Consider the following 27,366-nt stretch of genomic DNA (forward strand, 5'->3'; position numbering starts at 1 on the left):
CTGTATGTTGAAAATGTATGGGAATCAGGGGATTAAAACTCTCATAAAAATAAGCAGATTGAGCTTTTTGTGTATAAGTATATGTGTCATGGTGCTTATACAATGGGATTTTTATATAGTACTTCTGAGAGCTGCATTAAATTGGCCCATCTGGTTTTCTCCTCTGTAAAGGCTTAGCTGTAGAAAGCCATAATTTCTGGATCAAAGCAGCTTGGTTAATTATTCCTGAAACACATGAAAATTAATATACATATTTTGTTTCCTTAGAAAGCACAGGAAGACAATGAATGTAATGTCAGCCACTTAATGACTCTTTTGTACCTTTCAACCAAGAGACCTCAAAAGAACATCAAGAAAAATCAAGGCAAATGCTATTCCCAGCTGGTATCATTAAACATCTTGTATTCTCCAGAAAGAAAAAAAATCTGTTGGTATTCTGGAAGGGCTGAAGAATAAATAGCACTAAAATAAAATATGTATCTCTAGAGCCTTGGTACCTGCTTTATTAGAATTCAGACAAATTGGCTAATTACAAGAGAAGCTCAACTTAGAGGACTCAATTAATATGTGGTATGACTTGTTAAAAGTTGCTCCTTCGAACAAAGGATTACTTCACTGTTTTTGAATTACAAATGAAGAGCACTCTCCATCAATAAGATAGTAGGTGAATTGATGAATTTTGGCTTTCCTGGGTATCCATTATAATTTCTTCATGAGATTATTTTTGATATGCAGAACAAATTGTTGGAAGGAGAATCTGCTATCCAGGAACTTTGAGATCAAAATATTTTTTTTCCCCTGTAACATACTGGGAATCATGCTAAAAACAATTCTTTAGCCACAAGCGAAGTAAATACATAGCAACTATTAGGAAGGACCAGTTAGTTTGACCTTTTCCGGCTTGGTTGTATTCATTATTTAATGGGGATAACCTTTGTTTCTGAACTACTTCAATGCAAATGCAAAGATTTAATCATTGGGACTGCTTAATAAGTGACCTTTTTATTACATAACTATTTCTTTCCTACAGGACCCACATTTTTTGAGCCCTAATTCACCATTTAATTATGCTTTCTATTGACCAAAGGCTTTCTTGGAAAATGGAAAGGTCAAATACTGCATTGTTCCTTGCTGATTAAAATACAGTCCTCTGCATTTGTCACAAGTGAGGTTTTATATGGGATACGTTTCTTTGATACGTATAGTATACTGAATTGATTAAAGTTAAGGCATGCTAAGTTACGTAGTTATGTAGGCAAATGCAGGTAATCCTTAAGTTACAACCACAATTGAACTTGAAATTTCTGTTGCTAAGCAAGACAATTGTTAAGTGAGTTTTGCCCCATTTCACGGCCCTTTTGGCTACAGTTGTTAAGTGAATCACTGCAGTCGTTAAGTTAGTGAATTGGTTGTTAAGTGAATTTGGCTTTCCCATTGACTTTGCTTGTCAGAGGATCACAAAAGGTGATCACATGATCCTGGGACACTGTAACCATCATAAATTGGAACCAGTTGTCAAACGTCCAAATTTTGATCATATGTCCATGGGGATGCTGTAACAGTCATAAGTGTGAAAAATGATCATAAGTCGCTTTTTTTTCAGTGTAACTTCAAATGGTCACTAAATGAATGATTGTAAGTCAAGGATTATCTGTAAAATGATTAGAAAGAAGACACTCCAAATCATTTTAAACGAGTGATAAATCTTGATCAGTCAGCATTTTTCCCTGGAGAATTAGAAGAAGATTTAGCTCTGACAAGCTTAGCTGATATGGTGGAAAAGAAGGAACAGTAAGCAACTTTGGCTTGTACAGAGGGCCATAAAGATGAGTGTCTTGATGAGAATCTGCATGTTTCTTAAGAACAAATCAGGCAAACTAGTGCATAATGGCCTACCCTATGGGGACATTCACCACAGTGATCTCAATATGCGGATCATATTTTACACATGAATGAGATTCCATCCTGTGCTTTATGAGTTTTGCATAGGAAGAAAAACAATTGTTTACTTTTCTATGATAGAAATTGGGCTTTTTTCATTGATCCATGTAACACTTGGAAATAATTTTCTTACTTCCTGTTTTCTGTTAGAATTTGTGGAACAATTTGGGATACTGTAGGAAAAATGATCAGTGATGCAATTAAAAGTACTATCTTAAGAACAATCTCAGTACTAATTATTTTTTTAAAATTGATCGTAATTATTCCGTTTTTGGGATAAGCAGTTGTCATACAGAGCACTGAACAGAGTGAGAAGATAGTGTGCAATCCTCCCCCCTCAAGACAAGATGAAAAGAAAAGTAATATATGTAAATAAATCTAGTTTATACTAGCATATATAAGAAAACTCTCAGAAAGTGGGGTGGGGATGGGTAGGGAGTATTTTAAAACATGACAATTGAAGAGCAAATGTATGTTTCAGTCTTATCTGGTAAAACCCATTAGCCCTTCAGTTAAGCAATCTACAAGTTCAAGCAGTTCACAATTAATGAATTCACTGCTAAATTCTCTAGTAATGAATGCACTAGGAAACTGTTGCTTATTTTAAAACTCTGAATCTTATCCAAATCAACTAACATTCTATTAGCATTTGCAAATCTTAACATTTCTCCATTTGTTTTTCAGATTTTGCTAAACATTTTACTAGGAATATAAATGTATTTACTTCATCTACATAATCCGCATTATATCGTTTTATGATCTGCAAATGTTCAAATGTTTTCCTGTCAAACACAACTATCTTGTTCTTTGATACATTATTTTTCAGAACTATATTGCTCATTGTGTCATGCAAACTATCTGAAGTTTATTGCAAAGAATTCTCATTCTCTGCCAATAACACAGCATTGTTTTCACAGAAAAGTAAATGCACATTCACATCCTCCCAGCCAACATGCCACCACAAACATTTCCCATATATTTATCCATAGATCCATTACGTTTCCTTATTCTATTTCCTACTAACACTGAACGACTATGGAAGCAAATTACATCATATTTTAACAGTTGTCCAGTTATACCATCAATACTTGTCACTCTACCATTTTTCAATATACTCCCAGCATTTATTACTTCCTTTTCATCAGTGGTTTCTTGGACCCTAATATTTATTGCCTTCATTTCAGTTTCACTCATTGACATATCAATATCACTCCTGTACAAAGTCTAAAATACTCCTTCCAGCATTCTCTCTCTTCAGCTTCATTGCAAATCAATTCATCACTTTTATTTTTAAGTCCATTCACCATGCCGGAAGCATCTGGTTTAGCAATTTTCGCCCACCTCCAAGACGGTTTTTTTTTTATTTCCATGAAAATTGCTTGGTATTTTCTTTGCCTATTTTAATATTAGCCAATCACTGCTCTCTTTGACTGCATTCTTTGCAACAATCTTTTTTTTCTTTATACAATCTCTCTTTCTCATCTGTTGTAGTGATTATTCCCTTATATGCGGTTTTCTTCATCTGTAGTTTCTTTCAAATTCCACCAATCATTCTTTTTCATATTTCTCACATATTTCTGTGGCACTCTGATAGAAACAGGGATAGAGATATATAAATACAATTTCTTCTGTCCCAGGCATCTTGCATGTATTGCTTCATTACATCCATTTTCCATTCATGCAATTGGGTGATTAATCTTTTTTCTACTACTTTTTCCTATACTATTTATATACATTTTTTCTGCAATCATTTCATTTTCACTCTCATTTCTTTTACTTCTTTCATTGTCTTTTCAACTCTATTTTTTCTCAAAATTCCTTTTGGACATTAAGAAACAATCTGAACCACATTTAAAAATTTCTGATCATCTTATATCCTATATCTTTCATCGGTCGCCTCAAGTTTTAAATTTATATTTGTTTCATTGCCATGAATATGCGCAATGTGACTTATGCTTAAATCGCAAAATATATTCCAAACAAGAATAAGCAAATGGTTTCTGAGCAGATATTTGACAGAAATCAACACTCTTATTCATTGTGATCTCTACAAATGATCCAATCATTTTTTTCCCTGCCTTCTGGGGTCTCATGCCCAACCATTTATTCATGTTGCCTAGCAAAATGTTTTCCCCTGAACCAGTTTCATTCAGAAAATTGTGGAATATTGATCAAAACTCTAATCTGGTTCTTCCATTACTATAATTCACTGGAGCAAAACATGTGACTTTCTTCAGTTTATGGATTTATGCTTCCATACATATCTACAGCAACCCATTTATACTTAAATACTAACCCTTGCACATAGTTTAACACTTTCACTTATAATTAAACCTATGCCTTCCCTATTTTACATCTACTCTCAACTCCATTCCTCAAGGCTACATTTATTCATATACAGTATCAATTATTACATCTTTCTATTTTCTCTTGTTTCACAGGTACACATCACATCTATTTTTCTTATGTTCATTCCATTTGTTATTTATTATCTCTACCATTTATTCTTGCGTGACTCTAGGAAGTAGTCAAGAAAGATGGCCTTCACTAAGATATGCAGGAAGTGTTAACTAAGCAAGAAGGGCTGAAACATTAAATTTAGAAAATTGAGGTGACATTCAGTAGTGGCTCAAAGAGACTACTCCCATTTCTACAATCAAACTTGTAGACTTATTGTAGTCAGTCTTAGTAATAGAGTTTTAACTTTCATGTGGTTGATTCCCTGATCAGATCTTCTTAGTATTAGAGTATAACTTCCATATGCCACATTGCCACCTTTAATGGACTGTGTGGGTGGATCTTAGAGAATGAAGGGAAGAGATGTGGCCTAGGAAACAATCAGACAAGAGCCCCCAGTGCCTTAATGGTCAGAGAAAAAAACTTAGGAAGCACCGACTGAAATGGGTCAAGCAGTTAAAAATGGGTGTGGTAGGTTTATACTTCCTGACTTGCAAGATTCTATTAAGATAGCCTTACAATAATGTAGAATAAGTTCATTTAATGATGTTTCCTAGAACATCTGACATCCCTACATGAGTCCATAGATATTGATCTCTGCTATCTATCCATTCTTTGGTCAGTTAAAACTTTTGTGTAATAGTCTTTAGTAAGACAGACAGTAGGTTACCAGATTTAATAGCATTTCTGCCATATGCAGCATTGTCTGCTAAAAGTAAAGAGAATTTTTGCATATTTTGGCCATCCATAATTGAAATTCAGTTTCACTCCAAGCATGCTCAGACTATTTGATGCAAGGAGGATCTGTAATCTAAACACTTGCAAAGTGTTTGCCTGCATCCCATGAACTTGTATTAATATTAACAAACACTGATACAAAGTATGTATTAGCGCTACATATACTAATATGCACTGAAGCTACATACTAATGGTGATAATATATATATATATTGAGAAATAACACAGACTATAGAAGATTGACAGGATCTATCTTGATCATTTGAACTTTCAGTATTTCCCATATCTTATCAAGGAAATACATATTTGGTTCCTTTATGTCTCTATTAATAAATATTTTGTCAAAAATGCATTAGAAAAAATTGTGAATTAATATATCTCATGTTTTTAGTGTCAAAGCAGTACTGACCGCAGATCAATGAATGTATTTGCTCTTCTTTACAGTCCATTTTGGAATGGAAAAAGAGATTTTGAAGCAAGCAATAATTATCTGACTGACTTAAAATCACAGAGAATGCAGTAAACATTTTAGGCAGTGTTCAGTGATGACATAAAAAGAGAGAGAAATTTTGCTGGTGGCATTTCCACCCTATTATTAAATAGCTATGCCAACAAATGAGTTTTATTTTATTTATACTCACTTTTCTTTCCCTTCAACATTTTGCACTTATTTTATTTTCTTAACTGCCCTCTTTCAATTAGACATGTATAGTGCAGAAAAGAGCAACAAGAATGATAAGGGCTCTGGAAGTTAAACCATATGAGGAATGGTTGTGGAAACTAGGTATGTCGACTCTAGTCTAAGAAGGTATGAAATAATAGCAGTCTTCCAACATTTGAGGGGTTGCCAGAGAGAAGCAGTGGTTAACCTATTCTCCAAAGATTATTAAAGAGATCCAATCTAGAATTAAGGAGAAATTTCCTGGCAGTGAAAGCAATTAATTAAGTTTGCCTCCAGAAGCTATGGGTGCTCCAATATTGGAGCTTTTCAAGAAGAGATTGGACAACCATTTGTCCAAAATGATATAGGTTCTCCTGCTTGAACAGGAGTTATACTAGAAGATCTCCAAGATCCCTTCCAACCCTGTTATTCTATGTTCTATATATTTATCTGAATACCATATGGAATAAGGTTAGTTTTCTAATAATTGTATTATACCAGATCTGGACTATTTAAGCTTGCACAGGATTGAAGTAATGTGCAAATAACTGAGATTCAGATGGTTTAGGGTAAAAAATTATTTGATTGCCTCTGAATCAAATTTACTTTTTGGATTAAATCATCCAATCACTTGTTTCCAAACTAAGCCAATGACTCTGTGGCTGGGTACCTATTTGCAGAAAGGTCCTTTTCTAAATTTAATTTACTTTCCAAATCAGTTTGACTTCCTTAAATTATCTGATTTGGAAATCCAGTATAGTTCAGAAATTCCAGTTGAATCAGTGATCCAAATTGATCCAAAGTGAGCTGACATTTGGATCGGTGATATATTGATGTGCACAGGCCACGTTGCTTATCATCTCAGGATACCTTATTTATATGCATTGAACTTCCAACCTGCTGACCTTCGCTTTTCTTTTTTAAATGCACAATGAATATGCTTCAGAAAGAAGTCTAGAAAGCTTCTTTTATGCCCTATCTTAATAGTTCCACAATTCTTTCTATTGGCCTTTCCTTTTCATTTGCTCATCTCCTATAATTCTGCCTCTTTCATGTCGCAATTTCTTTCATCAAAATTCCCTTCGGCAAACTTTTATCTCTAATATGCTGTTGTTGCTTCTTCCTGTTTTGCTCTTTCTAAATCTACTTTTGTGCACACTGCAGTTTTCTTCAGCTATCCTTTTTGCATTACAGTCAGGGCTGCAATTAGACAAGTGAGCTACTTACCTTAAGCAGCAGATTCTGACTGAGGATAAAAAGATGCTGAAAAAGAGAATTTTATGTCAGAGTTTACTTGGTACCCTCTAAATTAAACCCATTGCTGGCTTTTACATTATACTTATTCATAAGTTAAATAAAATTATACACACACACACACACACACATACATATCTAAAAGTCACGAAGAAGTGAAAGAAAACACATCTTCTAGAAAGGCATGGGTTATCCTGTAGAAAGTTTGGTCCCTGATACTCATTGATATAACTGTTGTTAGTGGTCGATAGAGATTTTTGGTGTGTACTTATTCATGCATATGATCCATATAACCTGATTCCAGATCTTTAGATCCCCTACTCCCCAATTGCTTCCAAGTCTCGGGCAAAATTGATTGACTATTTTTCCCCCTTCCTTTCTAAACAGCCTTTGCAGCTGGAGTGTGATCTCTGTGCCATTATTTCAAACTCAGGTCAGATGACAGAACAGAAAGTAGGATCTGAAATTGACCAGGCTTCCTGTATATGGAGAATGAATAATGCTCCCACCAAGGGCTATGAAGAAGATGTTGGAAAAAGTACAACCGTAAGAGTCGTCTCCCATACCAGCGTCCCTCTTTTGCTTAAAAATGCAGACTATTTTTTCAAGGAAACCAATAGTACAATTTACGTCATCTGGGGACCTTTCCGAAATATGAGAAAAGATGGAAGTGGCATTGTATATAATATGCTGAAGAAGACTGTGGACAGTTATCCTGGGGCCAAAATCTATGTGACCACTGAAAAACGCATGAGCTACTGTGATGAGATCTTTAAAAAGGAAACTGGGAAGGATCGGTAAGTCCTGCATTGCAGACCAAAATAATTATTTCACTAATTTAACAAGAAAGTACTGGGTTTTTTAAAAAAAATCTGTACATTTCACCAATAAATCAATCTCTCAAATTAGTGTTTTAAAAGGATACACTCTTTTGGCTGGTGTTTTTGCACTTGACTAGAAAAAAGTCCTATCTATCATCTTCTAATCATCATTTTCTTTCTTTTTGGCTAAGATCCTCAAACATACATGTGTATACAAAGGATTTTAATACTGTATGTTTACGTCATTCCATTTGTTTAAGGTGCCAATTTCCATGCTTTAAAGTGTTTAGGTTGGTACTGTCAAATGATATACAGGTACTGTAGTTGGCCATATACAGAAAGAAACACAAGAGAAAAATGCATTAGTGTACTGCTTGTTAGAGGTTTTATGAAGTTTCAAGCCTTTTGGTGTTTTTATAAGCATGGGATGATAATGTATCCCAAGGTAGATACTATAGACCAGGAGTGTCAAACTGTCGGCCCACCGGCTGGATGTGTCACAAGGAAACCGCGCCCACCCCATTGCCGGCAATGGGGGAAAAGATCCAATACGTTGCGTGACGTCGCGAGTTTGACATGTCTGCTATAGACTATTCTTATGTTCTGTTTAGCTCCAGATGTTTGTATTAAAGCAGCCTTGTAAAATTTGAAGAGCAGAAAATAGATTGAACAATTAGTTGGGCCATTTAAGGATGCACTGTTGTGGTCACTTACAAAGAGAGAACAGAAAGTGCTTTATAACCTCTTAGGCCAATTTTGTGGAACAAACTATACAAGATTCAAAAATTGAAGTAATACAACCCAGGTGTTATTTAAACAAAAAAATGAAATTAAAATGTCTTAGCTAGAGATTTTTTTTTCTGGTCATGAAGAGAAAGGTGAGGGGAGAAAAAAGGGGATTTTGAAGCTTTTTCTACAACTTTTTGAATAAATGTTATATGTCTTTGGATGCTCCCAAAGGAACTAAATTTGAAAGGACAAAATGTGCTTAATAAAGCTTTTTTTGTAAAGTATCACTAGCTTACACAGCGCTATACAGAGCGTAAAAGATCGCTGCACCCTAAGTTGATTGTGTGAAAGTTAATAGTGGGAAATAGCAGGAGAAGAGAAAGGAAATGTAGCACAGGAAAGACAGGATTTTGAAATAGAACTGACAATAAATTCATACATTCATTGATTGAAAAAAACGTTAGGTTTTTTTTTTACAGTATGGATTTGTATGTTGCATGAATGTTAAGGCAAGAAAAATGTTAAAATGTAGCCCTAGTAAGCAAAAGGAGAGAGTTGTAACTGATATTTTCTTATATCATACAAACACTCTAATCCAGTGGTTCTCAACCTGTGGTCTGTGGACCCCTGGGGGAGCCACAATGTCATCACCAGGGGTCAAAGACTTGAAGAAATGTTATGATTTAATCTTGAGTTTTGTAGTCCATGGCCACAAAAGGGGGTCCACAGTGAAGAAAAGATTGAGTGTAGAGATGCATAGAAAAAGTCTTCTATTTTTTATATGTAGCTTTCTATAGAACACAGCAAACTCTGCAAACACTGACTTATACCTGCAGCAAAGATATAGCATTAGTATTATTGTATTATTGTATAACTACTGGCAGTTGACAAAATTAGCCTGCAATGCTGCATTCCAACCACTGTGCCACCACGCCTCATTTCTATATAAAAGAGTTGCTATATATATAACAATTTGCCAAAAACACCTAATGGAGTTTAGAGTAGAGTAGGACTCCAATGAATGAGTTTTAGATCAAAGTACAAGGCAGTCATGTCTTGTGGGCCATGTTGACTCTTCTGCCATGTTCCATATGTTGCTGTCTCAGTCTTGGCCCCACGGAGACAGCAGAGTCAGACATAGAAATTTATTCTGTTTGTGAGACATTTGCTGAACTGTCAAATAGTAACCGAGCTCCATGTGTGAAGAAAATGTCCACACATGTCTTGCCAAACCATTAAACATTTGTTCACTCTTGATTTTTCTCCCTTAGTTCTTGTTTTGTTAGTAAAGTCGGATATTTTTTGCTTCCACAGATAAATAACTTTTCTTCCATTAGGGTGGTATTAAACAATGCTCTGACTTTGCAGCAAAATTAGGAGGAAGCCAAATGCCTCTCATAGGACACACAAATGCACAGCTTGTGTTGGAAATGGAAATTTTGGGAGGCTTATTCTTAAAATATTAACTGTGGAAATGTTGTATATGGCTAATGTGTGATCATAGTCTCGCAAAGTAACAAAACTCTAGCTTGTTGAGCCATTATCAGACATTTGATGGTTCTGCAGAGTGAGATGATCCTGCAAAATGAAATGCTTCTGTCATTACAGTATCTATATTGTATATTTCTCAGAGATAGTTAAGAGGCATGTACTATAGTCTGTACATAGTATAGTCTGTACATTCTGTAATGCAAAATGTAACAAAATTAAGAATTTACTAATTCTATTTATATATGCTGACAGAAGAGCCCAAACTAGCATTTTTAAGAATCCAATAATAAGATTTTTTTAGGATTGATGGCAAAATATCATCAAAGTCCCTACTCACTTCTCACTCCATTCTACGCCACTATGTATTTCTCTATTATTTTTCATTCATTGATGTTGAGATACAATAAATGGGAAGCCTAACAATAATTATTAATTTATTCAGATTATATTTTAACTGGTTGTTTTGGTGGGATAAGGTATTCTTTCAGCAATGGATCATAGTTTGGAAAGATTCCCTCCATGTATGCAACTCAAGATTATTTTCTCCATTGCCCCCCCCCTCTCTCACACACACACACACACACAAAGCTCTTTTACCATTAATTAACTCTCCAGGTTCCCAAATAGCTCTTAACCAAGTAAAAAATAGATTTCATAAACAGGCTGCTAAAATTGTAATTGCTCTCGTTTCCAGCTCAATATGAATGTGAAGGCAAGTTTATTCTTTTTGGATACTTTTAATTAGTAAGGGTACTTTAAGTCACTGTATAGTCTCCTTTTCTGAATTATTGTTGTGCATAAAAATTATACTGTGGCAGGTAAACTTTCATACTAATGTGTTTTTAGTTTGTACAGTCTTGAAGGTGCTCAAAAGCTGACAGCTTCTTCCAGTATTTCGTTAGCATTATTCAGGGCATTATTAAATACACAGGTTGAGATGAAAGGAGAATTTAAGCTATATGTGAAAGGGTGCCAGCTAGTAACAAAATGTGAAAAAAGATTTCCCCCCTTTTTGGAGTGTTTACCTGAATTTTGATGTGCAGTTTTGTTTCCCTGATGTTTAAAAATGTAACAGAAATTCTTACAGCATCATTTAATTAGTAATAGCTAGGGGAAAAAAAATCTTTGTAGATTGCATTGAAAGAAAAAGAGTTCATTTCAGCCTAGTAAAATGCATGGAGAGAAACTCTAGAGAGCATTTAATTAGCTGGCACCAAAGTTGCTCCATCTTCGGGGATCTCTAAAATTAATGAAGGTTAGAATCAAAGAGATCAATGCACCACACACATACTGTAGCCTTATCAGATAATAGTGTAGAAAGGGAGAGTGGTTTAAATGGAAGTTCAGCTTGCAACTATTTACAAACAAGCCATTTTCATAGAAATGATGCTAAAAATATCACTAAACAATGCTGCTATCAGTTAGCTTCAACCACAGCCAACCTGAAATTCGTCTTCCTATAATTGTTTATCCTACAGTTTACTGCTTGACTATATACAGTAGTCCCTAAAACACAGATAGTGTATCCTCTCATGGTTAACACCTTGACTAGCGGGTCTCTATTCTATTCAGTTATTTACACATGTTACATATTACAAAATGTGACTGTCACCTGATCTCAGATAGCATTCACACCAATAACTTGATACAACTTCCTACTAATTTGATGCACTGTGGATGTGTTAACCCTTCTTCAACTACCCAGTTCCCAACCATATGCTTTAATATAGTTGCAGATATGCTCTATAATGCAGGTTCCGAGTGCAGATCTCTGTATCACAGCAAATACACGTTGCTTTACATAGACTCAGGAATAGTCCTTCTTTCATCTGAAATTTGTAACGTAACTTTGAAATGCAGGATTCTTGGAACACTTGAAACAGCTTATTCTGAGCTTGGCATATTCTGAACTCAGAACATTTTGCATTACTCTGCTTTATTTTATTATTCTATTTTATTATTTTATTTTATGTTTTATTTTATTTTATATTTTACTTTATTATGCTTTTGAGTCAGTATTGACTCCTAAAGACTGCCTGGACAAGTTCTAAAAGTTTTCTTGGCAGGATTTCAGAAATGATTTGTCATTGCCTGCTTCCTAGGACTAAGAGAGACTGACTAACCCCAAATCAACCAGTTGGCTTTATGCCCCAGGTGGGACTAGAACTCATAGTCTCTCAGTTTCTAGACTTATGCTTTGACCACTATAATAAACTGTCTCTCAATAACTCTGCTAAGTAACCTTTCTGTTACAAGCTGAAAATTATGTACAAATGATGCCAAAATATTAATCTAGTGGAAGATCTTTCATATATATAATTCCAAGGTGGCTTATGATTTGGTAGATATTTTATGCTTTCATTAAAAAGCTAATCAGTGTTTCAGATGACTTTGGACTAATTGGTTTGATCCAGGCCTTACGGAAGATATCCCAAAGATATAATCAAGTTCTTTAGTTTTGAACATGTTATTTTCTGTTTTTGGATCGAAATTTACAAGTTATTCATCCTAAAATGCTTTTTTAATGTGAATCTTTTATGTGAAATAGTTTAATCCTATTATCATAAGTTCCAATAGACCAGCTACTCTATCATTTCTGTCCTTTCCATTCATGAACCTCCATTTTAGGATAAGCTTCTGTTTTTCCAGGAGTTGGGAATAATATTTCTTTTTGCTAGATTCAGAATATTTCAAGAAGAAACACATTTGCAGGGAAACATTAGTATGCTAGTAACACATACTCTTTATTCTCTACCTTTGGAAATGAACTTATGGCTATGTTACCTAATTTGAATATTTAGTCTTTTATTTAGCTCCTAAAGCAAAAAAAAATGCTTATGAGTTTTATAGGGTAGTATTCTTACTTGTATCCTTAATAAATGTGCTGGATAGTGTGGCATATTTGGATTTGAAAATATGTTTTATCATGTGAGGTAAATAAATGGGTTTTGATTTTGATTTTGTTTTTTGCTGTTTATTGACTTCTACATTAAGTTTCAAGGACCTGGCCTCATGAAACCTGGTTAGTTACTATATATTGGCACAATGGGTTTACTACTGCAACAGTTCATATATGGCCATATGACTGAAATAATTCAGCACATAAAACTGTTTAGTTCAAAGTAATCTTTTTTTGAGATTCATTTTCCAATCAGCTGTGGGTCTGAGTGCTACTGAGAGTGGATCTGGTATAGGTGTATCATATTCATCTCACTTTTCAACCTCATTTCTATCTTGCATTTCAGGATGGTAGGTCATGATCTTGAGTTCAGGTGCTAACCAGACTCATATCTACTTAGTTCTGCATGAAGACTACTTTGAAAGTCTTCTGATTGAGCTCTACGTCTGCCTTTTCTGATCCAATGTTTTCCAAAGTACAACCCTCAGAATTCCTGGGCAGTATGCTTATTATGCTCATTAGAAATTCTATTCTACAATTGTACTGCAACCAACTTGAAACTGCCAAACTGAGGAAGTCTACCATAACAATCTGTAATTCTCCAAATTTTGCTATGTGTTACACTCCTTCTTTCAAGATAAACTACATCAACTTTATGCCTCAAAATGTAAAACTATTTCATGAGTTCTTTTCCAGAGATCAGATCATATTCCTTAGGAAAGTTGAGCTCAACTCAAGGGTGTTTTGATCTTTTTAATAATAAATCTGTATTTGTGTAAATGCTTCCTAGCAGACGTGCATATTAGAAAGAATAATATGTAGGTTTGGCCACTGGTGTTCAATTTTGAAGAAGTCACCATTTGGAGTGGTAATGTTGAACTTCGTTTCCCTCTAGTCTAGATAGACTTTTAATATTCTGAATAAAATTCTCTTTTGAATGGTTTGTATTTTTGTGTGTGAGAACATGTACTTCCTTACATTTATCATTTATTCAAATTCCAAACTTGATGTATCCAGAAACGTCTTAACATTTTCTCAGGATACTTCCTTAATTATTTTTTCCATCTTCATTAATAGAATGACTAATCGCCCTGTTGGCTCAGAAGAATCCTTCACTGATGAAAAAACACAAAAGCACAACAAATTAATGTATTAAATAGATTTTTTTAATTATAAAACACACTGCATCCTCTAAATAAGAAGTTAAAGTGTTTTAAAGGCTACACAGTATGCTAAAATACATCCTCTAAAACTCTGAGATGCTAGCAATATACCTGATAGTTTTTTGTGGTTTGGGTGCGTTTGGAGGGGGGGAATATTCATGTGCACTTGAATGAACAATGGGGAAGAGTTTTGGCAACAGAGAGCTTTCCCAGAGAGGGCTCCAAATTAGAAGACTGCATAGTTTGGAGCTGGATGGGGGGGGGGGGAAGGGAAGAGGTTCAAAGTAACCACATCCTAGAACAGGTGTGTCCAATCTATGGTCCACAGGCCATATACAGCCCTGAACAGCTAATGAAGAGGTCCCACAAGATTGTAAACGCTTAACATTATCATGTGCTTTATATACATTAACTATATTCTATATTTTACATGTGGCCCAAGACAATTCTTCTTCTCTCACTGAGGCCCAGGCAAGCCAAAAGGTTGCACACTCATGCTCTAGAACAGGGGTCCCCAACCCCCGGTCCGTGGACTGGCACCAGTCCATGGCGTGCCAGAAACCGGACCACGCAAACCAGTGAAGCCCATCTGCAGGATGCAGGGAGCATGTGGAACCACACCTGCTCTGGTGCAGAAAACCTCTCTCAACGGAACCGGTCCCTGGTGCCCAAAAATGTGGAGGTCCCTGCTCTAGAACCTCTCAGGATATACCTAGTAAATGAGAAAGTTGTAGCTTTAGTCCATTTTGGGTAAGCAAATAAAGGATTGAACTTGATTGGATGACATTATCTTGTCTCTGAGTTTGAGCCTGATAATCAAGAACTTTCCACTACAAGTCAGGAATTAACTAATAAAGAACTTAGTGGTGGTCCTTCTAAAGTTCTAAACTTAATTTTCCTAGTCTATTATTAAATGTTTTTGTGTTTCTTTATAAAGCCATTCTTAATGAATAAACACGTTCATGTTTATTAGCTGAGAATTCTGATTTAATTTTTTTTCATTCTAGGAAATGAACATAGTTTGGAGCAACTTTATGAAAATTATGGCTCTTAGTGCGCAAATAATAAAATAGCCAGTTAATTTATATTTGATTTATATTTTTGTAATCAAAATATCTGAGCATATTTGGATTGTATGAGATACGTTCAATCAATACTGTGTTTACTTTTTACCTAGAAGTAAATCCTCTGAACAAAGTGCAGTGTGTTTCTGAGTTTAGTTTTGTGGAGTTATATTAATGTTAAGCAATTTACATGCCTTTATTATGTTTTCTTCAATGTTTTGTTTAATCAATCCAGATATATCACTTTGGATAAAATATAAATTTGCATCTGCAAAAATTGACAAGCGCTGTAGAATATTCTATAAAAAGAGAACTGCTTATGAGACTAGGTTATGGGCTATATCCATTCATTTTTACATTTTATAGTTGAAAAATGGCTATGGGGACTTACTCTGTTCAATCCTTAAGCCACTGAATTACTACATTAAAAAGGCTATTTGCTTCCGCTACATTATATTTATATTCAGTAGAATTCCACTTGTGCTAAAAGAAGATAATTAAGCTTCCCCCCAGATCTTGAAACTCAGACTCAAAGGAAGTTTCTCTGGAATAGCACATGACATGGCAAAAGACCACAGAGGAAAGTAAATTGAGAAAAAAAACCCACTGTCGTGTTCTGAAATTTGCCAGATTTAGATCAAATCAATAGGGGGGTTTTTTGCCTATTGCTTCTTTGTCAATGTTTATATTTTCATGGTTGAGGCACCCATCTTTTTTTAATAGCACAGTGCCAATCAATCAGAAATATAAATTGAACATATTTTCCTCATAGGAAACAGCCAGTTTGGAAATGAAAACAGTCCTGTTGGAGCATTTTAATCAGCATTTTGTTTCTCACATTCGCCAACCATATCTTACTTTATATTCCCTGACTGTTGTTCCCTGTAAGTGGTATGTAGAGAAATGTTTTCCCAAACTGGGGCCATATCATCTGGCCTATCACTACTTATCCCTAACTTAAGATAATTTATGAAAAAGGGTAAAATTCTCACTGATCACTGAGGAACTTGTTATCTGTCTCCATTGAGAAAATTGTCCACTTATTTGTACTCTGTTTTCAGTTTTTAAGTATGACTTGGCCAATAACAGCAGAAGAATCTTTGATTAAATTCTCAAAAGCTTGTTGAAAGTCCAAGTATCTGAATTTACCTTTGCAGAATCCAAACTGATTTGTCTTAGCAAGGCTTATTCCTCTCTGCGCTTGGTGATGTTCCTGTGAAGTTGAGCTACAATTTCTGGGATGTCCCCTGTGTTTATGTTAGAAAACTAGTTTAATGTTGGCTATTTTCTGATCTTCTAGTGTAACTGAGGGACAAGTTATATAATTTTATTAGGAGGTCAGCAATTTTGAGTTCTTAAGGAAATCTCAGACAGATGCCACCAGGACCAGTTCTTTGCTCCTGTGTGATCTTTCAAGTTCTTCTCTTGCAACTTTAATTGACTTTAATTGTCCCAGTTGTCTCCTTGAGAAAATCAGTACAGGCTTAGGTATTTGTACTTTGTTTCCTGCAATAATTCAGTAATATAAAGAATTCACTCGGTTTCTGCATCTCCTATTCCTCTTGAGCATTCTTTTCATACTTTTCCCCATCTAAAGGCCCAGTGCTTTTCTTGTCCGTTTGAATAAGCTTAAATTTTCTTAATGGTGGTTTGTTTCTTCCATCGTTGCATTTTTATGCACTCATCAGTCATGTACATCAGATTGGATGCCAATAAAGGGAAAATTAAGGAGATTTAAAATTTAGAGTATGATAAATGTTTCCTAACCTGGATACGTGATGTATCCAGAGCAAGGCTAAGCTACTGTAATTTATTGATGCAGTCATCTGCAAGAATTGTGCATCTTCCTTCAAATAACATTCCCTTTATATACCACCATCCACAGAGAAAATTCACTTGCTGCTACAGCAATACCCAAACTTTGAATATGTATGGAAATTAGAATGTTTCCATGTTAATTTTTTTTCTGGTAGAACATACCAGAAAGCAGACTCTTTGAGAATATTTTTCACAATAAACTGAACCATGAATGCTTCCTAGTTCTCTTTCTCTTATTTGTCAAAAATAAATATGCCTGTTGTTTTCTTCAACAGTATTGGTGACTAGTGTGGGAGGAAAGTACCATGATTGACATAAATGGTTTTTCACCTCCATCCTGGTTTGTTTGTTTTTTCAAACGGCATACTATTTTTTATTGATTATCAGAATACTTTTTTTCTTTTATAAAAACACAAGTGTATCTATTTAATCTGCAGTGTCTCTGTTGTAGTGCAAATAATGGCAATTTTGGGAAGCATTTGACAATAGTGCACATATTAAGAGGTAGTTTCTCTGATGTCACAAATAAGTAAACTTAAACAACTCCCCCCCCAAAAAAGGTAGCTATGTAAGTTAACACAACAGCAACATACCTTGTTTAACCAAGAGAAAATTCGCGGACTGTGAAGAACAGTGATTCAGATGAGCAAATTCTTATTGAAGGAACTTAAAGGTAGCCTTGAAATTATGTCCATTTCAAATGTTTATTTAACAGCAAATATGAAACCAAGAAGAATATCTGCTAGCATTATAGAGATTCAATGTCATGCTTTCATCTTTTGTTCAGTGCTGTGAATTTTTATATTTTGTTTGAATTTTATTTATGCATGAGATAAATTCTTGGCATTTTTGCCACTGAAAACTACATCCAGGGATTTCATGTACCAAGAAATATTTTACATCAGAAACTGAAAAGCTTAGCGACACAAACATCGATGGCAAAATATAAATGACTGAATAACTGTAAGGTTCTATTTTTTTTGCAAAGGGTAAAGCACCTGAATAAGTCCATCAAAGTCACTCTTTGAAGATACTTTCCAGATTACATAATGCTGGTACATCCAGATTTCACATTGAAATAAAGATAAAAGGCCTCTTTTCTGATTCAGATTATGGGAGCTGAGGAAAATCTTCATTAATTTTGTTATCACAACTAATAGCTATGCAATTGCACGTTAAAATGGCCTTGGGGTGTTATTTTAATGTAAAAACCAGAAATTATACTTGTAATTGCATTAGATTCAATAGGATAAAATGTTCATTCAAAAAATGCCCCTGAACTTCTATGTGATCTGGAATGATAAAAGATTGATGTGCTATTGCAGTGGTTCTCAACCTGTGGGTCGGGACCCCATTTGGGGTCGATCGACCATTTCATGGGGGTCGCCAAGCAAGGCTGTCCGCCATTTTTTTTGTCCGCCATTTTTTTTGTCTGCCATTTTTCCCCCTTTTCCGGCAGGTGCCTTACCTCCCTTGGGCTGGGCCAGCTTGTGGTCGGCCTGCTCCATCTCTGCCGCTTGCCAGCTACGCCTCGGCCGGCACAGGGGGCGGAACCACGCATGCACGGTGGTCCCGGGCAGGGAAAGTCCTTGACTTACGACCGGTTGGGTAGTCCTCGACTTACGACCGGTTTAGTCCTCGACTTACAACCGGTTTAGTCCTCAACCTACGACCGATTTAGTCCTCGACTTACGACCGGTTGGGGTCGCGGCATTAAAAAGGTTGAGAACCACTGTGCTATTGAATTCTACAAGTCACAGGAGACTTAAAAATACTATATTATTGTAAAATTAAAGTTGGATGGACAATATTAGCTATACTGTCCATCCAGCTTTAATTTATATATTCCTATATAACCATATTCTGCACAGTTTCATGAGATACTTTATTAATAATGCCGATTTTTCTCAGTATTACTGAAATCTAACCATTCTATTATGCTTACTTAAATAAAGGTCTTATCAGCTTTGAGACAAAATAAAATTATTAATGTTTTAGAAGAAATTACAGAACAACCTCTACTACCTCATAATTGATATGCATACAGGAACAATTAGTAATGTTCTTCCTTCTAATTTTAAAGGAATTGTTCAGCTTAAACTTGGGGTATAAAAACGAGTCTCTACAGATTTTACTTCACCAGTCATTGCCAACTGTGGGGGGGTGGTACTCATCTCCGTTTCAAAGCCATTGAGCCATCGCTGTCCAAAGACATTTTTGCGGTCATTTGGCCAGCATGATATGACAGAGCGCTGTTACCTTCCCACCAAAGTGGTACCTATTTAGCTAGTCTTATTTATTTACTCCATCTATTTTTTTATTTGCATGTATTCGAACTGCTAGGTTGGCAGAAGATGGGGGAAGATGGGAACTCAACCCATCGTGTAGCGCTCAGTTCTCGAATCGAGGCTACTGGCTTTCCGACTGACAAGCCCAGAGTCTTAACCACTGCCCCACCCTCTAAACTTGGGGAAACTATATTAAATCAAGCTCACATTCAAATGGAAGTTACTAGTCATATACCTGCCTAATTTAATTCTCCATTCTCCAGTTTGCTCTCAAATAATATTTGCTGAGTTACACAACATGGCTTAGCTTGTGAATTCAGATCACTTTCTCTGACCAGTTTTATTGACACATACAACATGACCATAGTAATAATAACAAAGCATTAAGAATTTGGCCTCTGTGGGCAGGTAGATTATTAGAGGAGGCAGTAGAAATAATTGCTCACTAATGTGAAGAAGTAAAAATATGTACTGTATTATATTGCTTATAATGCAAAATTAAAATAACAATTATATGATAATGAAAGTACACAATATGCTTAAGTTTATCTTTATATAAATTAATAGCTCATGAAGACTGCAAAGATTACATCTAATTAAACTGAATACCATTATCACTGAAAGGTGAGTTTTAGCACAACATTTGTAAGAACCATGGCTACCTACTGTTTAGAAATGTGACCATTTTATAATTCACCAGGACCAATTCTTTTCTTCTAAATGAATTGGAAATGCATTCGCTCGGGACACATCTGTTAAGTGGGCTTACAAGTATGTTGAGTGCATGGGAAAATGAAAAATAAGAAATTATGCCTACTATGATTATTATATCCACAAAAATGAGAAATCTTCAGGTTATGTTGGGCTTCAACATTTCTTCACAAGAACCTGTGATCATGATTATATACACAACTATGTGAAATCACAGCTGCCAATTATTATTATGCTTCTGATTCTTACTGTTAATGATTCTACTGCTAAGATCTGGTATGGATTGCAAATAGTTTTTCAAAGATCAGATGCTGCCAGGAAAACAACATTAATTAATAGAATATTCAAATATCTTGACCTCCTATCCCTCTAGCTTTTTTAAAGAAACACGTTTCAGTAATTGGATTTTTATAAGTTCAAATTTTGCTTCTGCTCTTCACTCCAAAATATTGTTGGAGTTCATCATAACATGAAACATAATCCATACCTCCTTTTAACATCTGCATGAAGCTTCTGGTTGAGATAATTGTCTACCATGGGTTAAGATATCATAAATATGCTGATAATGCTCAACTTTATATTTCCACCCCTGGTGATCTAAGTGATGCTATTGCTGCTCTCTTGCCATGCCTAGAGGCATACAGGGGCTGGATTGGAGGCAACAGTGTTCAGCTGAACCTTGACAAGACCAAATAGAGGCCTGGAGCTTCAAGATCCAGAACTTTAACAACTTTAGTTCTGGATGGGGTTGTACTACACCCGGTTTGCAACTTGGACTCACTAAGAATAGGTGGCAGTCACAGCTAGGAGAGCCTTTGCACAATTTCTGTTGTGCATCAGTTATGGTCTTTCCTGGATTGGGAATCCCTGCATTCAGTCACTCAAGCCTTGATCATTTCATGTTTGGACTACTGCAATGCGCTCTACATGGGCCTACCCTTGAAGAGCATTCAACTGGTGTAGAGTGTGGCAGTGCAGGCAGTTTCTGGGTGCAATTCAAGGTGTTTAATGTCCTGCATGGCATGGGTCCAAGTTGTTTGAGTAACCATCTCACTCCAATGGGGCTGGCCCAACCCATCTGCACTGGCAGAGAGGGCATGCTGTGGGGCCCCATCAGTTGGAATTTCTAATGGCATGGTCCAAGAGAAGAGCCTTCTCTGCTGTGGCTTCCCCCTTTCTGACCTTCTATAAGGGCCTGAAGACCAGGTTCTGCCAGCTGGCTTGTGATCCCAATGGAAAAGTATCATACTGGAGATTCTTGTTGAATTAAGAGAAACCCCCCTCCCACTCCTTCCCTCCCCATCTTGTATCTGTAACATTACTTTGGATTGTGAGCAGAGATGACAGCCGCTGTGAAGAACAAGAGACCAGCGAATAGAGTAGTCTTTTGAATGTTTCCCAATGAGAGATTGGGAGATCACCCATGAGTATTCTGACTGGAACATCAGAAAACAGTGGCCTCCTATAGGTCTGAGTTGGAGGAGCCAAGGGAGACTACATCTTTGTTCTCAGAAACAGCACAGCCCTTCAGTTGGAACTGAAGAAGCTTCTTGGGTGAGAAAGTCCAGTGGCCTTTTGAAAAAGCTCCTTTGGGAACAGAGCCTTTCCTAAGTATACTAAGTCAGCCAGATACACCAGCAGAACACACTTCCAAACAATATTTGGAAATGTTTAGTTTAACCACCTTAAGGATATTAGAGACCTTTAAAACGATGAGCTTAATTTTACAACTGGTGAGTTTTACCTTCCTCAAATTTAAGAAATTTTAAACAGAGAATTAAGAATTTTAAATAATATAAAATTGGGGGGAAAGCAAAAATAAAAGACTTGGTTTAAGAGTTTTAACCAAACTGAGAGACCACACAGTTTTGGAATATTGGTTATTTTTGCTGCCAGCTTTGAAAATCAAGCATGTAATATACTCATGAGAAACAACTGAAATGGAACAAAATCCATATTAGGAACTCAAGCTTGATGAAGGTTGTAAGATAGAACTAAAGGAAGATGAAGATGGAACTAAAGGACCAGGAAGTAAAGAGTTAAAATGGGTAAGCAGGTTATAATTTTTCATTATCTTAAAGAGGTTTTTTTTAAAAAAATAAAATAAAATAAAACATGGACTGAAATATTAATAACTAATATGTCAGAATTAGGGATACAGGTTTTAATGGATAATTTTTTGAAGATGATGAGAAAAACATTTTTAAAACTTTAAAAAACTTTTACCTCACACTGGCATAGTAGATTTAAAAGACACAGAAGATAACAAAATTGAGATTACCAAAATGGGAGTACAAAAGACAAATCGAGAAAAGTATCTGGACATACAACAGCTGAGACAAGAAAATCTGGACGATGCCTCTTTATGGAATTTACACAGGCTGGTGAAAGCTTTGAAGACTCCTTTTAAATGCCAAAGAGTGATAAAAGATCAAATCCTGCATTGCTGGAGAAATGATTTAAAGGTCAAGATTGTGTGGAGCAAAAAAAAAAAATGGGAATATAAAGTTGGACCATTTGACCAGGAATAAACTATTTGTTTGATATTTCTGGTAACTCCTAATGGATTTTTTGCTAAACCAGGAAGGAAAAGATCATGATTTCTGGACTGTATATAGATAAAACTTTAGCCTATATAGACAAGGGTTTTATCTATAATTTTAAAAGAGGATGAAAAATTAATATAATAACTAATGCTTGCTTTGATAAGGGGTTGGAAGCACGTTTTTTATTATCGTTTCTTGCTTTTTTCTACTTATTTCTTTTTCTTTTCTTTTTTCTGCATCTTCTGGGTATTTGGATTTCTCTTTTTCTTCTAGTTTAGTTTGAATCAGTTTTTACTATGTTACAAACATCAGTAAAATTATTAATAAAAAAAGGAGAGAAATAAAAATAGGACTCTAGAATTTCTCACACTTGATAGTCTGAGGGAATGAAGATAGGAATGCAATTCCCAGCAGTGACAGCATCTCTATAGCCTAGTTGGAAGGTTATCAGCATGAGTATGATCAAAGTCCTCTGATATACCTCTCTTATGCCCAGTGGAATCACTTTCAAAATATAGAGAATAAATAGGAAAGCTGTGTGCTGTCTGTTCTAATTTCAGATGCAGAGTGCCTAGAAGGCATGCATTCATTTTCATTCTTATATTACTGATTACTGGTTATATAGGTTTTATTTAATCGATTGGGCAAAGCATGTTACATATACGGACAACTAGTGGACAGTACATATCAGAATAACTGATTTTTAAATTAATCAGTTAATCAGGTGTGTTCTCCATAGCTGTCAGTTGACTTTTCTGATAATAGGAGGGGGGGAAGCAAATTCCCATGGAATGTTTATAATTGTCACCTGCAATAGCTACTGATACTTTTAAAAAAATTAAAACAACACGGGTAACTAGATTTGTGGCAATAGATATCCTGTTGTTTTATTGATTGATTGATTGATTTGTATCCCACCATTATTATTTTTACATATAATTCAAGGGAGCAAACATATTCAACACATCTTCCTCCTCCAAAAGTGATTGGCCCAAAGTCACAGAGATGGCTTTCATGGCTAAGTTGAGACTTGAACTCATAACCTCCCACTTTCTAGCCTGGTACCTTAGCCACCAGACCAAACTGGCTTTCTTTTGGTTTTGAAAGGGCAACAGTACTTACAGCTATTTTTTTAAACAACTAGAATAAAAATGTGCGTTTTTTTTTTCTTTTAGCAATCTATAGCAATGTATTCTTACTATCAACACTGACCTGCTGAGTTCAGGGGGACTTACTTCCAGAGATCATGCATATTAAAGCAGGATTAATTCAGGAAATTTAGCTGAACAAGCTAGAAGTATGGTAATACTAAGCCATATTGGTGAATTATAATAGTGTCTCAAACCAAAAGCAATCCATATACATTATGTATATTCATGAAAGCACCCCATGGTTCAGTCAAGGTTTGCTTACTCACAGTTTGTTAACTATTGGTGGCTTTACACAACACAATGTTATAAACCAGGATTTATTTACCATGGTGGAAGGATTGACAGAATGTGTCCCAAACCCAGCATACCTTACTTATTATAACTCTATTTGGTATAAACTGGATTCATGAGACAACAGGCATGAATCATCACATTGCACTATCCTTTTCTAGTGCTTTAGAGGTCATACTGAAGATCATTAAAATCTAAGCACATGTAATAAATTTTGCCTAAAGCCAATGGGAAAAACTTTTTATTTCATCCGTTATAGGATTTATTTAAAATATTATATATAGTTTGCCTTCTGCTTTTGCTCCATTATGGTATTTATTCAGAATATTATATATAGTTTGCCCACTGCCTTTTCTTTCCCTTTACCAGTGTTCAGTTTTGTGAACTAGGAAACTACATAGAGGAAGTCAAAAAAGTCAAAATGGTGACTGCAAGGAAACCTCAAGTCTTTCTTTTAACGTGTTGCATGATGCATATAAAAAGGGGTTGGATTTTAATCCTACAATTGCAGCCCTCATCTCTTCTTTTTTTTACTTCCACTGCAGTGCTCCTATCTAGTACTAATTATTCAATTAAAAATTCTTTCTATTGTACCCTTCCCACGCTGCTTCTCTGCTTTTAAAAACAATCTGAATTAAAATTTAAATAAAACCATGCTGCAGGTAAGTAATCTTGAAACTGTTTCCTTTTAAAATCATATTATTAAGAGTAACTACATCAATTTTTGGAAAGGCTTCCTTATAAAACTTTAAAACTTTAGTAACAGTCAATGGATAGTTTTAATTGCACATAAATTTAAATAGCATTATGGATCCAAATGAACTATTTTTCTTCCTCTGTGGGATAGATCACAACTGCATTTACCCAAGTAAATGGCTGATTATGCAATCAGGAGCATTATCTGTATCTTTATCTGCATTAAATTGTAAAAAGAAAATGCATTTACTTTTTTAAAATCATAAAATCACTGGGCTGCATAAAGGATGCTGCATATTAAAGAGCCTTCCCTGCAGAGTGGAGGTTACTACTGCCTGCTTTGGCAGAGTTTTCTATTTGTTGGAAAATAAGAGAGGCTAGCAAAGCTGATTGTACAAGGACTTTCATCTCTGTTGGATTTTTCTCCAACATGGCTCTGTCCAGATGTCCCAAACTCCAACTCCTAGAAGTCCCAGCCAGCCAGGTGATTATGGAAGTTTTAATCTTTATTTGGAGGGTGTCAGATTGGGAAAGCTACATTAATGAAAACTGATTGACATATTTGGAAGGACAGCCTCTGCAAAGGATTCCATTTCTCACACCACTGTTTTATCTGAGCAAATTATCTCTAAAACGGTTTCATCCATATCTCTTAAATTGTTTTTTTTTAAACAAGATCCCTCGATTTTAAGAAAGGACAGTTGAAAAAAGATGTCTGTTGAGATAATCACAAAGGTAAGGTAAACTATCCATTCTCTGTCCCTATTAGTTCTCTGTCTTGCTTATCATCTGCAGAAGAATTATGAATACATATATCTGATGTTTGGATGTCCATGCATGTGCACAAATACTGTACTTTTTTCCCCACTCCTCTGTTGAAGTACAGACAGTTAAACATTTTGAGACACTTTCATTTTTGTTTCCTTCCAGCTAGATAATTCTGACGCCTTATTGAATACTCATAGTGCTGTTGTTTCATACAAGATCAATTCTAAATTAAAACTTTCTCATTCGCGGATGACAAAGTTTTCATGAAATTATCCAATTGTTCTTCAACAAAAATTGATTTTGGATGCCCAGGTCTCAACTTTGGGCCGGAATGCTTTATTCAGCTGAGATACTATGTCAACCATTTCAGTTTGACCAAAATGACACATGGCTTATTTGAATCACTCCTAAATTATTGCAATATAATCAAGTTAGGGCTGCTTTTGAAGAATTCAGGACTATACTTAATCCAGAATGCAACATCCCATTATTAACAATGGCTATGTAGGAAGTTTATACATCCTTTGTTGAAGAGGCTGTAAATATAATATGAAGCTATAATTCTAACTATTAAACCCTGAATGATTTAAGAATAAGATGCCTGAAAGTTTGCTGAAACTTTTCAGTTGTTCTGTTTTTGAGTCCCAGCTACCATAGAGATTATATTTTAAAAAGGACTACAGATAGTCCTTGATTTACAAGTCCAATTGGGACCAGAATTTTGCTTGTTAAGCAAGGCAGTTGTTAAATAAATCGCACCGAATTTTATGACTTTTTTGCCATGCTTATTAAATGAGCAAGTAATTTTATAACTTTGCCATTGTAACTTTGAATGGTCACTAAATGAATGGTTGTAAGTCGAGGACTTTTTGTTCTTTATTCTTAAAAGTTAGGATAATTTTTTAAGGAAAGCACTTAGCATGAAATTTTAAATTGCTTTTGCAGTCTGTTGCCTACTCTCCAGCGTACATGTCTTGATTTATTTTAAATTATTTCCACCTCATAGGAAATAATTTATTTTAAATTATTTTTCTCATATGAAAAATAAAATTTAAAAATCTATAAACTTAACTATTTAAAACAACCTTTCATTTTACAGTACCTGTTCTAAGCACACTAAAGAGCAGAAATATAAAGAGAAATGAAAAAGGAGTTTATATTTGGAGAGGAAAAGAAACAGAAACAGAAACGTTTGTTGTAATATACCAACTATGGTAGAACAATAACAGAAGAGATACTGCCTAATTGTTGTGAGCCGTAGTTTAGCAATCTCTTGCTTAGCTTACTAGAACATGTCAATGAGAGGATAAACTATTCTAAGCCCATTGGCAATACATAGCAATTAATATACATTAAAATATATGTGTAAGATATGCAAATAAAGTGCAAGTTTCAATTTTCACAAGACAAAAATATCTTAAATATGTAACTCTAAATATACATAATCTGCAAAAAACAAACAAACCAGACAACAAATATGAATTTCTTGGACTACTAGAGAAAATAAGAGAAAGTTTGAAATGCAGTTGGTGATCATTTTCATAATTAGCAAATAATATTTGGGGTTTGAATCATGACCTCACTTTTCTCCCCATGCGATTCAGAGTGGCTCATCTACGTGCATTGTTGTAATGACAAACCTTTTAAAAAAAGATGTTTAACTACAACCATGAGATTACATATATAATGTAATGCCTCTGTACCTTAAACCCAGAAGGCAGTGAAGAGAACTAAGATGGTATAAAATAATTCATTTTGTTTAATATAATAAGCATAACAATAGAGAATGTGCGGACCATAAAATAGACAAAATAATAGAAAATGTGGAAGCTAAAGTAAAGATAGTACCAATAGTAATAGGTGTCTTAGGTGCTCTCCC

The 27,366-nt window shown here is 35.2% G+C and overlaps 1 protein-coding gene across 1 annotated transcript in view; it reads left to right on the forward strand.

Moving 5' to 3' along the window:
• Positions 1-27,366, forward strand: part of ST6GALNAC3 (ST6 N-acetylgalactosaminide alpha-2,6-sialyltransferase 3) — a 172,158-nt gene that overhangs the window by 64,144 nt on the left and 80,648 nt on the right. Inside the window, exon 3 of the mRNA XM_015816349.1 lies at positions 7,439-7,848. Within this exon, the coding sequence (XP_015671835.1) occupies positions 7,439-7,848 (410 nt within the window). The remainder of the gene's footprint in view (positions 1-7,438; positions 7,849-27,366) is intronic.

Source organism: Protobothrops mucrosquamatus, unplaced genomic scaffold, assembly GCF_001527695.2.
Source record: "Protobothrops mucrosquamatus isolate PMUCROS unplaced genomic scaffold, P.Mucros_1.0 scaffold432, whole genome shotgun sequence".
NCBI lineage: Eukaryota > Metazoa > Chordata > Lepidosauria > Squamata > Viperidae > Protobothrops > Protobothrops mucrosquamatus.